Source organism: Triturus cristatus, chromosome 1_2 (genome assembly GCF_964204655.1).
Source record: "Triturus cristatus chromosome 1_2, aTriCri1.1, whole genome shotgun sequence".
Lineage (NCBI taxonomy): Eukaryota > Metazoa > Chordata > Amphibia > Caudata > Salamandridae > Triturus > Triturus cristatus.
Genome location: NC_140580.1, coordinates 1153845768 through 1153863459, shown reverse-complemented (window position 1 = coordinate 1153863459; position 17692 = coordinate 1153845768). Strand labels below are relative to the sequence as shown.

At 45.6% G+C, this 17692-nt stretch overlaps 1 protein-coding gene across 1 annotated transcript in view; it reads left to right on the top strand.

Moving 5' to 3' along the window:
• Positions 1-14372, top strand: part of PLPP7 (phospholipid phosphatase 7 (inactive)) — a 157900-nt gene extending 143528 nt beyond the window's left edge. The window contains exon 2 of the mRNA XM_085613951.1: positions 11960-14372. Coding sequence (XP_085470077.1) covers positions 11960-12324 — 365 coding nt within the window. The 3' untranslated portion in view covers positions 12325-14372. The remainder of the gene's footprint in view (positions 1-11959) is intronic.
• Positions 14373-17692: the final 3320 nt, after the last annotated feature.

Sequence of the window (17692 nt, the reverse complement as noted above, 5' to 3'; positions counted from 1 at the left end):
CAATTTCTCCGCAGAGGTCAATAGATACACAAAGTTCTTCCGCGCTTTCAACGACTACTTCGTCCTTTGCCTCTGTACCTTTGTTGCCATTGCCACCAAGTAGCCAACAGGATATGTTAAATGAGGTCATACCCTTGGATGATTCTCAACTTCCTTCACCTTTGTCCGCAACTGATTCCGATCAAGATTCAGGAGAAGGTCTACCTGAATCTTTCGGTACAGCACACAGTCCATCGGATTTGATAATAAAATGCCAGGAGGAAAGTGATGATGATGAGGATGAACAGTTTTATCAGGAAGAAATTCCTATGGAAGAACAGACTGCGACGTTACCCTTGTCGCTTATTACAAATCTTCAACTCATGTTGGATGATTATAATCGGCGTTTTCCTTTATCACCACAAGAGTCTGTAGTTCCTGCTGTTCCAGTGGTTCCAACACCTGTGTCGGCGCCAGTGCCAGTTATAACGCCTTCAGTTCCGCTGATACAATCATCAGCTCGGACATTGACTCAACATGACAATGAAGACGAAGTTCCTCAAGACAAGGAAGATGGTGAGATCCTGGATGATGGTGGCGATGGTAATGATGATGATGATGATATGGCGGAGTGGGATGACTACCATGCCAAAACACCATCTCCCTCTCCAGTGGTACCAGGAGACTCACCACCAGTTGACATTGCAAGTTTTCACCAGTTGATGGATAGAGCGGCCCAACGGTTCAAATTAACTACGGAACATAAAGAAGAGGATTGTTTTCTGTTTGATTTTAAAAATCAACCTTTCAAGCAGACGCATACAATCCCTATTATTGAGTTTATTTGGGATGAAGGTAAAAAGATAATGAAAACACCAAATAGCCTTCCGGCACAGTTACCTAAGTTGGAGAAGAAGTATAAGCCGCCAGTAGGAGCTCCTGCGTGCCTCACTGGTCAGTCAAAACAAGATTCGGTAATCACACAAGCAGCGCAACGTCGGGCTAGAAACCCTGTATCTACAATCACTGCACCACCTGATCGTGATGGACGTCGCTTGGATGCCATAAGGCGAAAATGTTCATCGATTGCTTCCACCACTGTAAGAGTGGCCAATGCCTTAGTCATTTTAGGTCGTTACGACCGGCAACTATGGGCGGATATATCGGCTTTAGTTGAAATGCTACCTGATGCATCTAAGACTGAAGCTGTGAAGCTACTTCAAGAGGGAGAGAGAACATCTGAAGAAATAATTGACTGTGCAGTTGACATCGCTTGTATAGGTTTCCGTCAACTCGCTGGAGCAGCGGTATTGCGCAGGCAAGGTTGGTTGCGCTCGACATCGTTTCGCCAGGAGGTGCAGGCGAAAATATTGGATATTGCATACGACGGAGAATCTTTATTCGGAGATCATGTGGATGAAGCTCTCCAATCGATCAAAAAAGATACAGAAACTGCTCGCTTTCTAGGTACGCTGCAATTTAGGAAACAGCCCTTTCGGGGAGCACGCGGCACCTCCTCTAATTTTCGGAGAGGAAGCAATCAATATCGACCATACAACCAGGGTTCCAATCGTTATACCTACAATCAGCAGCAATCCTCTCGGCAGCAGTCTTCCAAGACTTTCAGAGGGAAATCCTCGTACAGAGGTTCCACTCCTAAAAGACAATGACTTACATCAGTCCCAGAAAATTGGAGGTCGAATCTCACTGTGCTGTTCTCAATGGTCCTCCATAACAAAGGACCGTTGGGTTCTGGACATTGTAGAAAAAGGTCACACGTTAGAGTTCATCGAATTTCCCCCACCCACGCCACCTACCGGACCACCGCCGGCTCATATCAAAGAACTTTTTCATCAAGTTCAACTTTTAATACGCAAAGGAGCCATAGAGGTAGTACCAAGATCTCAAAGAGGGAGAGGATTTTATTCCCGATTCTTCCTTCTCACCAAGAAGAACGGGGAATGGAGGCCAATACTAGATTTAAGGGCTCTCAACAAATATTTAAAGAAACAATCCTTTCGTATGTTAACGCTTGTAGAGACCTTGCGATTACTCTCAAAGGGAAATTTCATTGCAACAATCGACCTCCAAGACGCATATTTTCATATCCCCATACTACATCGACATCGGAAATTTCTATGCTTTCGAGTCGGTCAAAAGGATTTCCAGTTCAAGGTATTACCTTTCGGTCTACGATCAGCCCCTCGAGTGTTTACGAAAGTGCTCGCTCCTGTGGTAGCTTTCTTACGTCTCCAGGGTGTTCAAATCTTCCCATACCTGGACGACTGTCTCCTAAAATCGCAATCGGAAACTCAACTTCTATGGGACACACGTCTTTGTCAGGAGGTTTTTCGCTCCTTAGGACTATCCATAAATTCCATAAAGTCCCAACTACTCCCATCTCATCGCTAAGAATTCCTAGGAGCAACATTGGATACAGTGTCAACAAAGGCGTTTCTCTCCCAAGACCGTCTACAAAGGATTCTTCGATTGGTGTCCCTTATACGATCAAAAAGGTCCGTTTCTGTAAGACTATTAAAGTCATTTATAGGGATGGCGTCATCGTGTATTGCTTTGATCCCTCATTGCAAATTAAAGACACGCCCCATCCAAGAAGAACTAGACATCCAATGGCGTCAAGTTACTGGCTCGTTCAACGACGTTGTAAATGTCACAGACCGTATGAATTCGGCACTCAAATGGTGGACACAGCCATCAAATCTAACAAAAGGAATTTCATTTCTGTTGGTAGTACCAGACATGTCAATAACAACAGACGCCTCTCTAGAAGGATGGGGTGCTCATCTGGAGGATTTGTCAATAAAGGGGAAGTGGACGATATGTCAAAAAACCTGGCACATCAACAGGTTGGAGCTCTTGGCTATATTTCTAGCTCTCAAGTCGTTCCTTCCTTTAATCCAAGGAGAAACAGTCCTAATACAGACGGACAATACAACCTGCATGCACTACATAAACAAGCAGGGCGGAACAAAATCTCCTAAACTGTCTCGACTAGCTCAGTCGATCTGGGACTGGTCTCTCGATCATCGCATCACGATTGCAGCAGTTCATCTACCGGGGGTATCCAATATTCTGGCGGATTCCCTGAGCAGATCCTCCTCATCGACCCACGAATGTAAGCTACATCAACCAACTCTAGAGATGATATTTCGACGATGGGGTCGTCCACAGCTGGATCTCTTTGCCACACCAGAGAACCGGAAATGCCGAGATTATGCAAGCTGGCATCCCCATCAAGGGTCACGGGGCAATGCCCTTTTGATGAACTGGTACAATCTGTTTGCCTACGCTTTTCCCCCAATCCCTCTCGTACCTCGTGTCCTGTGGAAGAAGCGGAGGCAGCGCTGCCATCTACTTCTCATAGACCCACGATGGCCTCGACAGGCATGGTTCTCGGAATTACTCCTACTTTCCCAATGCGAACCCATCCTTCTACATCCTCGTGCAGATCTACTTACAATGAGCAAGGGGCAAGTTTGTCATCCGAATCCCTCATCACTGAGCTTATCAGCTTGGAACCTGAGCACTGTGAATTTGCCCATCTAGATATTCCACAGGACTGTAGAGACATCTTGGCTCAGGCGAGGGCTCCTTCTACGGTGAAAACGTACAAATTAAAGTGGAGGAGATTCTGCCATTGGTGTGCATCTACTGGGGTTCATCCAATTCACTCTACACCAGACCAACTGCTACCGTTCTTCTTACAATTGGCTAAATCCTGACTTTCATTTGCAACCTTGAGAGTTTTTCTGGCGGCAATTTCTCGTTTCCGTCAGGATGGTTCAACTTCCCTTTGCTCTTCGAGGATAATGCATCAATTCTTCAAAGGGTTGTTTCGTAAATTCCCACCTGTTAGACGCCCTCCTCCATTGTGGCACCTTAACATCGTGTTGGCACAATTAATGAGACCACCGTTCGAGCCAATACACAAGGTCGATTTGAAGTATCTGACATGGAAGGTGGCTCTTCTTCTAGCACTAACGTCTTCACGTTGCGTCAGTGACATTCACGCTTTTACAATAAATCCTCCTTTCCTACAGTTCAAACCAGATTCTGTAGTACTGCGCGCTAATCCAACATTCTTGCCTAAAGTGCCTTCAGACTTCCATATTAACGAACCAGTGTTCTTAAAGACTTTCTTTGCTAAACCTCAAACTCCTGCGGAGCAACAATTACATTCCCTGGATGTGAAACGATGTTTAAAGTTCTACATCAGCAGAACAGCTTCTTTTCGAAGATCGGATCAGCTCTTCATAGCTTATGGGCGTTTTCACAAGGGACGTCCAGTTACAAAACCAACAATTGCACGTTGGGTGTCAGCAGCCATCGTCTTCTGCCATCAAAAGGCGAACAAGCCTTTGCAGTCACCAGTGAGGGCTCACTCCACTAGAGCAATGTCATCCTCAACCGCCTTATTTGCTGGAGTGCCTTTACATCAAATCTGCAGAGCAGCTACATGGTCGAGCAGACATACTTTTACAAGACACTACTGTTTGGCGGCTTTAAACGAAGAGGATGCTGCAGTTGGGCAGGCAGTGCTTCGCAATCTTTTTAAATAAGGTGAGCCTCTTCCTTCCCTCCTCCATATTGTTTCCATTTACCGTTGAATAGTGGCTCATTTGCACTTATATAGATATTGAATGATATCATATATATAAGGATGTTGATTGTCATTACGATTTCTGTTTAATATGATTATGGAAACAATGCTAATTGTTACTGCTATCTATTCTATATTCAAGCATGTGAATCTATGAAAGACACCCCAATACTGGAGAAGAACAATTGTTACTTACCTGTAAACAGGTGGTTCTCCAGTATTGGTGTCTTTCATAGATTCACATGCGACCCTCCCTCCTCCCTTCAGAGGCTCTCTTCTCCTCATAAACTCTAAAGTCACTCTGGTGCTACGAAAATCTGAGGTGAGGAGCTCTGAGGAGAAGGTTTCTAGAGAGGAGCTGGCGCCTGATTGGCCGTAGTTTGGACCAACATAATGACAGAGATAGACTGCGAATGTCTTTTTTCTCTCTCCATGTATCTCTATGGAGATTTCATATAGGGACATTCTTGATGCTTATCACCTATTTATATCTCTGTTTTATATGATTACTTATATATTATGACTGTATATATTGCTATATTATTTACCGTGGGACTCCCACTCCGACGACGGGGAATATTCAAGCATGTGAATCTATGATAGACACCAATACTGGAGAACCACCTGTTTACAGGTAAGTAACAATTGTTCTTTTTTTGACAGAAAAATGCCATCTCTTTTTGACAAATGCCTAGCTTGTGGGAAAAAAAGGCCAAGACAGACCCACTTGAGGTGTGTATACTCTGCGTCCCAGAAGATCATGTTCCTGAATCTTGCCATCACTGCAGGAGCTTTTGAAGACGCACCCTGAGAGACCAAGAGAAGATGTGCCTTCATGGTACCAAGGAGTGAAGAAGACAGACGCAGACTGAAGGTGGAACCTTAGGGAAAGAAGAGGGTCAGACCTCTACCAGGGCTCTGTCATCTGTCTCTGGAGGGCATGCCAGGAAGAAAGTGGCATAAAAACGCCATTGGTCCTGGTCAACGTCGAGAGCATCGACATCAAGGAGTGGTACTGCGCCAACCTGTTCAAGATCCAAGTCGATGTCGAGGCACACTCCAACGTCCAGGCACAGTCGGCAATCGCCATTGACAAGCAGGTCGAAGTCGGTCAACGTCAAGAACTCTTTCGACATCGTCTAGGCTACAGGAGGCACGAAAGAAGAGAAGATTCATCTACTCCTCCCCAGATTGGGAGTGCTGTAGAGCATATTCACCTTCTTCAGGGGTCCAACCATCTTCTCCACCACCAAATCCATCTCCTCCTCCGCCCCCTCCACTGCCTGCTCCACCACAGCCTCCAACTCCACCTCCACCATCACCGGTCACTCCAAGACCAGACCTTGTTCTAGGTCGCACCTTTATTCAAGACGCCATTGTCACAACCCAAGGTTCACTTTTACCTCTTCCAGGCATCCCGCCATCATCATTACTGGCAATCTTGGTCAGACATCTTATGGACACATCGTCCACTTCTACTGGACGATATTCACCAACACTTTCAGACTCTCCACCTATATCACCGGTGCATGATGTCACCACATTTCAAAAGGTCCTCGTGAGGAGAGTGACAAAACATAACATTCCTGTGTCAACTCCAACACCAACGACAACAGGCTACAACACAGGTCAGCATCCAGGCTTTTGCTGCCTCTAGTACCAGGTCTACTTGAACCTTCCATGGACCTCTTCCTGACAGCAGACTCTTCCCTATTAGCATCTCATGAATACTGCCACAGCACTCTTGGCTCCGCCTTACATCCCTCAAGCCAGAATCACAGCAAAGAACATTAAATCTGCTGTTTTATGGTACCACTCTATTTGGAAGCCATGCCGACGATGAGATGGCACGGATGAAGGTGAAAATGGAAACTCTAAAGGCAGTCGGCATGGAGAGACCCACAGGAAATCTTCCGACCCTACGAGCGCCGCTTCTATTCCCAGGGGGTTCAAACCCCTCTCTGGTATCAGGGCCACCAGCAATGTGGTGCACAACAACAGCCCCAACCCTACCAAACATATCAAAGAAAGCAGCCTAGAGGGAGATCTACCCAGCAGCCTTTTCAAGGGGGCAAGCAACCATCTGAGTCAAAACCATGAGTCATTACTTTCTCCTCTTCTGTTATCTTCTCCAGTGAGGGTAAGTATCTGGCAGAGTGGCAAAAACCTAATTCAAGATGCCTGGGTACTGAATATTGTTCGCAATGGATATTGTCTGAGGTTCACCAGTCCTCCACCGTCCGTACCTCTAAAACCATCCAGTTTCCAACTCTCACTGCCACGAGCGGAGGTCAACATCCTCTTTCAAAAGCTGGCAGTGGAACCTGTTTCTCACCACCAACAACGAGGTACAGGCATTTATTCCAGGGACTTTCTCGGCAAGAAGAAAGACCAGAATTATTCACACCCATTCTCAACCTCAAAACAGCCAAAAAGTAGATTCCGTGAGAACATTTCTAGATGCTGACATTGCACCAAATGTATCCTCAATTACACTTGGGGCATTGGCTTGGTTCTATCACCCTTCAAGATGCATACTGTCATATACCAATCACCAGAAAGCATCAAAAGTTATTGCGGTTCATAGTGGGGCAGGACCATTATCAATACCAAGTACTTCCATTTGGCCTGAAGTCAGCTCCCAGGACAATCTCCAAGTGCATGGCAGTAGTGGCTACCCATCCTAGGAGACACTAAATATATTGTCTACCCATACCTAGACGATTGGATAATCAAGGCATCCACGTCTCAAGAAGCTCAGCTTCATTACGATTTGACTTGCAATCTCTTACAAAGGACCAGTAGGACCAACAGACAGGCAATTAGGAAGACAGGATCCAACTATCTCTTCATGCGAAGCTGTACCTGAAATAGTGGTGTTCTCCAACTAGTCTCCTTCGAGGTGCCCCATTTCATCAGGAGATTCCTCCTCAAACCATAGTCACAGATGCCTCTCTACTGAGATGGGGAACCCGCATGGATCAATCACCTCCAAATCCAGGCTAAGTGGTTGCAAAGAGAATTGACATACCATATCAATCTCCTCGAGCTGCGCTCAGTCCATCTGGCGCCGAACGTGTTTCATCCGTTGTTCAGATCCCACTCCCTCCTTGTTCAGACGGACAATACGACAACCATGTATACTGCCTCAGCAAGCAGTGAGGCACGCGGTCCAGGCCCTTGTCACACGAGGCCCAGATGATCTGGAAATGGCTTCTAGCCAGGGACCTAACGATCTCAGCAACTCACCTTCCAGGTGTCCAAAATGCTCGAGCAGACTCCTTCAGCAGACTACTGCAAGAAAACCACAACTGGGTCTTAAACGACAACGTCATCCAAAACATCTTCCAACGTTACGGAACTCCGGCCATCAACTTGTTCGCCATCGCGGAAAACAACAAATGCCTAAGCTTCGCATCACGGTTCTTCCAGCTAGAAACTCAGGAGAATGCCCTGTGGATCAGCTGGACCGACACAGTTCTGTACACTTTTCTGCTGATTCACTGATCATGAGGGTCCTCATCAAGTTGTCCCAATCCACAACCATAGCTCTGGAGTGGCCACGTCAATTCACGGACCTCCTTCACCGGTCCCTCCATCCATACATAAAGCTGCCATGCAGACCAGACCCACTGACGAAATTTGTTGCCCAGATGTTACACCCCAATCTCTCCTCTTTGAATTTGTCAGCATCACTCTTGAGCTAGTGCAGTATGGACATTTAAATCTGCCGCAAGACTGCATGGAGATCCTCAAAGAAGCTAAGTGGCCTTCCACACGTTCTGCATATGCCTTCAAATTAAAGAGATTTTGCATAGAGTGTTCATCTAAAAACGAGGATACTACCAGTTGCCAGGAAAATGTCATTCTTCCATATTTGCTACATTCGTCAAAATCTGACTGCTATTCTTATCTTTAGAGGTTCAGCTGGCAGCTCTTAGTGCCTTCAGAAAATGTCCTTCGCAAACCTTTTTTTTTTCAGAATCCCCATCATCAGGGATTTCCTAGAGGGTTGGATTAGATTTTTTTTCTCCTATGAGGCTCCCTTTCCCCAGGGAGCTTAATGTAGTCCTTTCACGCCTTTTGCGAGACCATACACAAGGCATCTCTCCAACACTTGTCTTGGAAACTCCCTTTCCTTGTAGCGATAGCATCTGCCCGCAGGGTTAGCGAGATCCAAGTGCTCTGCTCTCATGAAACATACACTGTATTTTATTCTACAAAGTGGATATGAGAACTCACCCAAAGTTCCTCCCTTATGTGGTTTCGGACTTCCATGTCAACCAGACAATCTCATTACCAACATTCTTTCAGAATCCCTCTACTCCATCGGAAAGAACTTCACATTCCCTGGATGTGAGGAGAGTTTTAAAATTCTGTCTAGACAAGACAAGAAACATCCGCAAATCGAACCAATTGTTTATCAACTTCGGTCTGGTTCGTACAGGCTTAGCCACCGCCAAACAATCCATTTCATGATGGATACTCTTGTGTATTTTGTTGTGCTATCAAAAAGCTAACAAAAAACACTCAGCTAAACCTAAAGCACCCTCTACCAGTGGAAAGCGGCTACAGCTGCTTTACTGTGCAATATCCCTATTCCAGACATTTGCAAAGCAGCTACCTGGAAATCAGTACATACATTCACCAAGCACTAATGTCTAGACTCTGATGCTAGATCAGATGCTCAAGTATGGCAGGCTTCCCTCCAAAACCTATTTGCTTAAACTTTCTTGATGATCCTCTGTCTCCTCCACCGCGCAATGTGGGGATGGGCTTTCTACTCTATTCAATGCTTATGACTATACATGGAAAATTTCATACGAGAGAAGGAATAGTTTCTTACCTGTAACTCCTGTTCTCTCGTAGGGGAGTTTCCATGATAGTCATAAGCAACCCTCCCTCCTCCTCGGTGGAGCCAGTTAAACTATGGGAATGATTGAAAAGGCTGCAGCAAATGAGACACTCCTGGCCAAACTACAGGTAGTTCAAAACAACGCAGCTAGGCTTGTTCTCAATCTTCCGCCTGGAACTCCTTCGGCCCCTTCGTTGAAATCTCTACACTGGCTGCTAGTGATGAAGAGAAGCATTTTTAAGATCTTTTGCCTCACCTTCAATACCTTAAGGGGCAAAGGCCCCAGTTATCTCCAACACAAAATCAAGCGGTATATACCCACCAGAACTTTAAGATCTAAGGACAAAGCACTGTTGAGCGTACCCCGCATCCGCTTGGCTAGATGTGGTAGGAGAGCTTTTTCCAATCTGGCTCCTTTTTACACGACCAGACTTCCTGTGCATATTCATATCTGCATGAACTACTACCAATTTAGGAAACTGCTGAAAGCCTCCCTATTTTAAAATTATGCCTTTTCTTGTCGATGTGTGTTTGCTACTGTAGCCAGCACCGAAATGCCCCACGGTGAGCTGTGCACTATATTAAATGCAATTAACATAACATACAATTTACATCTGTTCACACACCGCCTTCACAAAGAACTGAAGCAGCTTCCACCTGCTGAGCATGATGGAATACTGGTGGTCTCAGGGTTCTTAAAGGCACAGTCTCTTTTTCCCATATAATGACAGCCTGTGATGCTGCTCTGTCCTTCATCTCTATCATAAAAAAGGCTTGTGAGGAAGATTTATGCTGTTTGCAGAAACATCTTGACATTATACACAAATACTTCATGCTGGCCATTTTTGTACTTCATGATGAAGAATTTGGGAATTGTAGCCTATGTATACAGGCTGCAATATCTGTCTCTTTCTTAAATGCCTTTGCTGTCCTTCCTGAAGAAATGCGAAATTCTACATTTAAGAAGATATATATTGAAGAAGTGCTCCGGCGTCCCCGCTCTTGGGCGGGACTATTCAATGATTGACTATCATTGAAATTTTCCTACAAGAGAACAGGAGTTACAGGTAAGAAACTTTTCCTTATTGGCCATGTGTCTGGAGTACATCGAAACCATTACTTTTACTGGTGATGTATTTGGAGCACCCACTGAGTGTATGGACACAGTGCCTAATGAACAGCTGAACCTCTGGTGATCCTAGCTTTTTATCAAATGTGTAGCTAAACTGTGGATGATTGCTACTTGCCATTTCCACTAATTTTTGCAAATATTCCTTGGAGATAATCCCCAAGTCTTGTATGACCTTGTATTAACTTTCAGTTCAATGTTCACAAATACTATCAGTCCAATGTACTTTTAATGCAGCACTTTCCACGATGTTTGAAAAAATCTCCTTTGAGGAAGACCACATAACCCACACATAGAGCTTTCCATAAACTTCTTCCATTTGTCAGAAAGATGGTTATATGCTTTATGCACAACAGAGAAACCGCATTATCCTAACAATTCCTTGGAAAGACTGCTCATCTGGTTAATTGTTTTCAAACTATATTGTTTTGCCTTATATGCTTTAAAGTGTACATTTTTCACACGTTTCCCAAACGTCACTGGTATAGAACAGAACTGTTGTAAAAATTGCAAAAGAAAATGGACTGTATGCATTAAAATCTCCCTAGTTCTTCAGCATTATATCAAAAATGTTAAGGAGATAACACTTCCTTTCCTCGAATCGTCCTTATTTTTATCACTGGGGGGCCATGTCCCCTGAAACAGATACCCCTGGCTATGGTCCTGGACATGAACGATTTATCAGAATAGAGAGGGAAGGCAATGTGAACAGATGGTCGGTGTCAGAACTGTTTTTCCTGATTCTTTCTACTGCAGGGAACATCTGAATGTTGTTCTGACTAGCCCCGGACCCTAGCTACATTGTTTATAGGGTCTCCTTAGTTCCCTTGACTCCCGAGTGATAGGTAGTGAAGATGTCAAAGCCTACCGCCTGGGTCGTGTTCTGAAGGTTGATCAAAACATTATGTAGCTAAAAAAGACCTTAATGTCAATGTGCGGCCTGGGGAAGAGAAATTACATGGGAGGCGACAGAACGTAGCAGAGAAAGGGTCCACGGGGGACTCCCCAATGTAGGAAGTCCTAAGTGGAGAGCCCACTCCACTTGGAAAGTGGTGACTCCCTTGAGAACTATAACTATTCACACTCACTGTATAATTTGGTGAAGTGCCATTGTTGACTAGAGGGAATATAATAAGGTAGAGAACATGAGAAGGGAATACACACTGGAGAAAGTACATTAGTGCTGAGTTATGTTTCTTTACACAATTGGCTGGGATGTTTTTTAGACTGGTAGCGTGTAGAGAGAATGTGGGATGGCCATAAGGATGTGAATCTGAGAAAGGACACTTGCAATAAAAAGATTGTCACAGGTATGTCATTTGTTTGTTCTTCCTGTATGCTCCTTTTCTGATATTTCCCTTTTGTGTCACCACAGCCCTGATGCTGGACATCCTAATCGTGGCTGCAGTACAGAAGCTTGTCAAGCGGAGGAGCCCATACGAGCTTACCCTAGGCGTGGTGGACTATATAATGATGGACCTGTATGCCTTCCCTGCAGGTCATGCCAGCCGGGCCATGCTGGTTTCTAAGTTCTTACTCAGCCACCTGGTGTTAGCTGTTCCCCTCCGGATTCTCCTTGTTCTGTGGGCATTCGGCGTGGGATTCTCACGTATCATGGTTGGACGACACCATATCACTGATGTTTTTGGAGGCTTTGTGATTGGCTACATAGAGTTCAACGTGGTGGAATTGCTATGGATGTCATCCAACACCTGTCAGATGTTGATATCAATGTGGTGAAGGCTCTTGTGCAGGATCACACTCTTTAAAAACTTTGTGCATGCGGACAACTGATGGATTGATTAGTGGTTGATTGTTTTTTATGACTCTTGATCCTTGTTGAAATCGAAAGATTCTGAATTGAACACTGTTTCATGATCTTTTAAGCTGTTGTTTATTTGGACACAACGTTATGCCCTCCTTGTGTACCGGTTGTGGATTTGAGCCTCGGAGACTTTCTGAACAACCTGCCTGACACACTGTGTCCCCATTTAAACTGTTTTTGGTGGGTCCTGTAGGGTGCCCCATGTCAGTGGGTCACACACAGCACTACTAGGCAGGAGGCACCTAGTCTGCAGTGTGTAATTGTAAAGAGCTAAGCAGCACAGTCCCATTTTAGCATCCCAAAATGAGATGGGTAATGACCATGGTGTAATGATGGAGCACAAGCATGGGGTTCGCTCAAATGATGCTACTTCTGCCTCTTCAAGCAAGCCCACGCTGCCTCAGCTGTTTTCGCATTCTTCTTCCTAATCGTTTGAGTGCATGACATGCACCTTTGTATTTTCTCACCTTCATCATGACATGACATTATTTGTGGTCGATGCTGCTAATACCAGCCCTCACTCTCTGTTTCTCTGCAGCTAAACAGAATGCACTTCTAAAGCGCAGCACTTAGATTCCACGTTGTGTCTGTGGATAGAATTTCCCTGCTAACTGCTGTGCAGCTGACTCAGGTATCATTCTCTACCTGTGCCCTAGGTTTCATGAAAGAACAGCAGCATTTGCCCATGCCTCCTTGACTACCATTCTTAGACTCTTGCGCCTGCCTTCATTTCTCTTGTTTCAGGCCCCACGCTTGCTGTCCTTAAAACGTCCCGACATTTCTCACATCTTCCACATCCCAGGTTCTTAGTCGAGGTGGGTCCTGCTGACCCAATGAATTCAGGTGCCTTTATTACCTTCAGAAATTGCCCCTGGTCTGTCTGTAAAGCACATCCTGTTTAAGGATGAAACATTTGCATAGGCTGGTGTCCCTCCTGTGTAATGAGAGCTTGCTTTACCCATGTGCATCGTATCCTCCAGGGCCAGGGACTTAATGGAGGCCCCACTCAGGACATCTAACATTTTTACATACATTGGGAGAGAAAATAAACAAAAAATCAGAAAGAATTTCAAGACGTGAAATATGTTGATGAGGTTGCCGAATTGCATAGCTGTTTGCCTTTAGCCTGTAAGGATTTAAAGATTTTCTGTACTACCTTGCAGTCTGTGAGGCCCTTAGTACAGGTTCTCACAAATTACAAGACTCTATTTCCAAACTTTTCATCATCCTAAATTCCTAAATTTGGTGTTAAAGTTGATGTCGGTTTTACCAGGGGCAGCTGCCATGGAATGGTATGGGTGGGACATGGGTGGAGGGGGGTTAGAGCATAAAATAAAATTTCACTTACCTGGCTTCTGGCTGCTGACTCTCCTCCGTCCTCTTCTGTTCTTCTGTCGACGCACGCAGGCTCCAACACTCCCCTAAGCCAATCATGACGCTGCTGTCACCAACATGACAGCAGCGTCCTGATTGGTGTGAACGCCCTGGTTTGGTGCTCAGAGAGGTAGTGAGAGCCTGTGCATGTTGTTCTCTACCCAGGCTGTGCAATGCAGCCGGGTGGAGAACACACTAAGTGTGCATTACTAGTGGGCCGGCCCATGACCGACAGCCAAACCGCCGTGGACACTTAAGTGCGACAACCACTCCTCCCCCAGCTGGCTGTGACAACAGCCCCGCCCTGTAAAACTGCCTCAGTAAGTAAAAATAAAATGACAGTAACATTGAGTTATAATTTTATTTTTCCTTTTTGCACTGCTCAAAAGCAGTGGGGCGGCGCTCCTCTGCCTCAGCAGAGGAGCTGCCGCTGGATTTTACTGAAGAATTTCGCACCAGATCTCAAACTCTTTGAAAGCGCTGAACCTTTTCTTCAAGCCTTGCTTCTCTTAGTTTTAAGCATAACCCCTGCCCAAAAGAAGAGTCTTCTCCCCGTTCCCTTACTGGTGTGTGTTAAAAAAAAAAAATGGACAGTTATGTATGCCTTACTGTCAAGAGGAGCTTTCCAGAACAACATCGACACCACTGGACATTCATCACGTATTAACGAAGGCCTTTGAGCTCCCAAGATGGAGATTGCTTGGGCTTTAAGTCTGTAGCCTTATCAAGGGAGTCTCTTATCACACGTCCTCTCGTTTTATCAGCTCTCGCTATCATTTTGTTTCATGTGTAGGGCAGACACACTCCAGATGGACTTCACAGGTGATGGTTGCACTGGGTAATGTGCATGACCCAATAAATGTAGCTAAGCTACCAATTGCCAAATGCATACCTAATCTTTTCACAGCACACAATTTAGAGCCTGGAGGACAGATTTTTAGTTTTATCTCAGCCACCCAACACTTTCTGTGAATTCCATTATTACTCAAATCTTTAAAATCCTCACTCTACCCAATGGCATTTAGTGTAGCTATACACAATATAATATATTGCATGCAAATGAGGCTTGTCATACAAGACCCCAGCAATAAAGTGATATTAAGATTGCTTTTCCTTGCCACATTTTAGTCCCATGCTGCCTCTAGTTGGGGCTAGACGCAGTACTTAATTTATAAAATAAGTGCTGGAGCCCATATTTTTCTCAGTAGTCTACCAGACATTTAGGGTTACCAAATATCAAGACTGTATAGTCTTAATTTCAAGATCCTGTCACTATCTTACACCAACAGACTCTCCCTGCATCTTTATATCAGTTTTGCAGGTTCTGTTTCACTGGCTCAAACCTAGCAATGCCTGACCGTCCACAAGATGAGAAAACCTCATGTGCACCTTGGTGTTGAAGGGGACATCTCAAACATCTGTCAGACATTTCTAGGTTTGTGTTGGGTGGATATGAGATGACGTGGGTATAATGCCTGGTGACCCGAGGTTTCTGACCATCTTCTAATGTCAACTGAAAGTGGAAAAAATTAGCAAATAAATTCGAAAATCAAGAAGTTGGAATGAGTGATGTTGAGAATCTCATCATGATTACAAAAAATTATTCAAACCAGACATTATTTGATGAGACACACAAGGTAAGCTCCTTGACACACAGCGAACAGTCGTGCAACCAGGGCTTTAACACATCCAGTCTGGAACCCCTGCTCTCAGATGCCCCTCACATTATTCCAATAACTACTCAACCCCAGCAAACTACTTAGAAAATGCTTGTACCCGAAACCCTCTCATTCGCGACCATCAGACTCAAGAGTAAGTTTCTGCAGTAGCATTGAAACTCGGAGGAATCTTCCCGAACCCACCCATGCCTCAGGCTCCAGCGTCCTCTTTGGTTCAGTGGTAAAGTTTGTTGCTTTAAGTAAAAGAACCCCGATTCCCCTTGTCCATTACAAACTCACCCTTTCCCTTTTCAGTAAACAATTTTAAATGTAGAAATAAAACAGCTACGTAGAAGCCATCCTGCCTTGGCTCACTCTTCGCCTTTCACACTGCTGATGTTTAATACACAGACAGGAAAAGAGGAATACAGCTGGAGACACTACAGAAGAAACGGATCGCGTCATTTGAAAATCATAAAAGTACGCTTTGTAAAACTGGGGAAACATACATGCCGATGTGGCGTGGCCTCTTGTGCACTGAGAGCCCCCCCCCCCCCCCCCCCCCGAGCTCGCCCACCCTCTCGTCTAAGTATATCCAGGCCAGAAGCCAGGCCAGGCACCCTCTGCGCCGGGCGCTCTGCTCGCGCCTCGTCTCCCCACCTTTTAATTCAAAGAGCAGAAAATGTTCACAGGCCGCAAATCTGGATTATGGAGACCGGCGAATCAGGATTAGAAAAGCGGCATATGGAGGTATTTTGTCCCCTAAGCTTGTTTCATTGAGGCGACCGCTTCAGTTTATTTTTAGAAATGGCTCCCGCAGGGCTCCTCGCATGAAATGCTGTAAAATTAATGCAATAATAAAAAAACAGACTAAATCGGCTTTCCCGAAGGAATGGTCAAGGGCAGGGTGTCTGTTTATTACGAAAGAGATGTTCAGGGGTGGCCCTGCATTTTCTAGTGCTGAGATCCCTGTCGCACACTCGTCTGCACCCCAGCTCTGCCAGTGCACCTTTGCTATTCCAAGATGGGGGGCTGACGACTGTGTCTTAATCCTCATTTAGTAGAGACTAAGATTAAAATGTTGCTTTCTTGTGGGTGCTGTCGAGGTAGAGTGCTTAGAGGCGCAGTGCACTCTTCTAGTAGCAGGCCATGGCAGTATAAGGGGGTGGGAGGACAGCACAGTTCACAGGTTTAGAGGGTGTATATGTATATTGTACAGTCGTCTTGAAGGAACCCATGGTTCACTAGAAAGGTGCTTGTCCAGTCTGCTTGCAATAATCCTTCGTGTAAAAGGGGATGTCTGCTTGCCGTGGTACATAATGTGAGCTAGAGGATGTATGATGCAGTCTACTCGGTGCAGTCCACAGTGTGAGATGGAGGATGTACGGTGCAGTCTTCCACTCTGAGCGGTGCATGATGTGAGATAGAGGATGTGTGGTGCAGTCTTCCGCTCAGAGCGATGCATGATGTGAGATAAAGGATGTGTGGTGCAGTCTCCTCTGAGTGGGCCACGGTGTGAGATAGAGGATGTGTGCTGCATGCTTCCGCTCAGAGCGGTGCATGATGTGAGATGGAGCATGTGTGCTGCAGTCTCCTCAGAGTGGGCCACGGTGTGTGATAAAGGATGTGTGCTGCAGTCTTCTGCTCAGAGCGGTGCATGATATGAGTTAGAGGATGTGTGGTGCAGTCTCCTCTGAGTGGGCCACGGTGTGTGATAAAGGATGTGTGCTGCAGTCTTCCGCTCAGAGCGGTGCATGATGTGAGATAGAGGATGTGTGGTGCAGTCTCCTCAGAGTGGGCCACGGTGTGAGATAGAGGATGTGTGGTGCAGTCTTCCGCTCAGAGCGGTGCATGATGTGAGATAGAGGATGTGTGGTGCAGTCTCCTCAGAGTGGGCCACGGTGTGAGATAAAGGATGTGTGCTACAGTCTTCTGCTCAGAGCGGTGCATGATATGAGTTAGAGGATGTGTGGTGCAGTCACCTCAGAGTGGGCCACGGTGTGAGATAGAGGATGTGTGCTGCATGCTTCCGCTTAGAGCGGTGCATGATGTGAGATAGAGAATGTGTAGTGCAGTCTCCTCAGAGTGGGCCACGGTGTGAGATAGAGGATGTGTGCTGCAGTCTTCCACCCGAAGCGGTGCATGATGTGAGATAGAGGATGTGTGCTGCAGTCTCCTCAGAGTGGGCCACGGTGTGTGATAAAGGATGTGTGCTGCAGTCTTCTGCTCGGAGCGGTGCATGATATGAGTT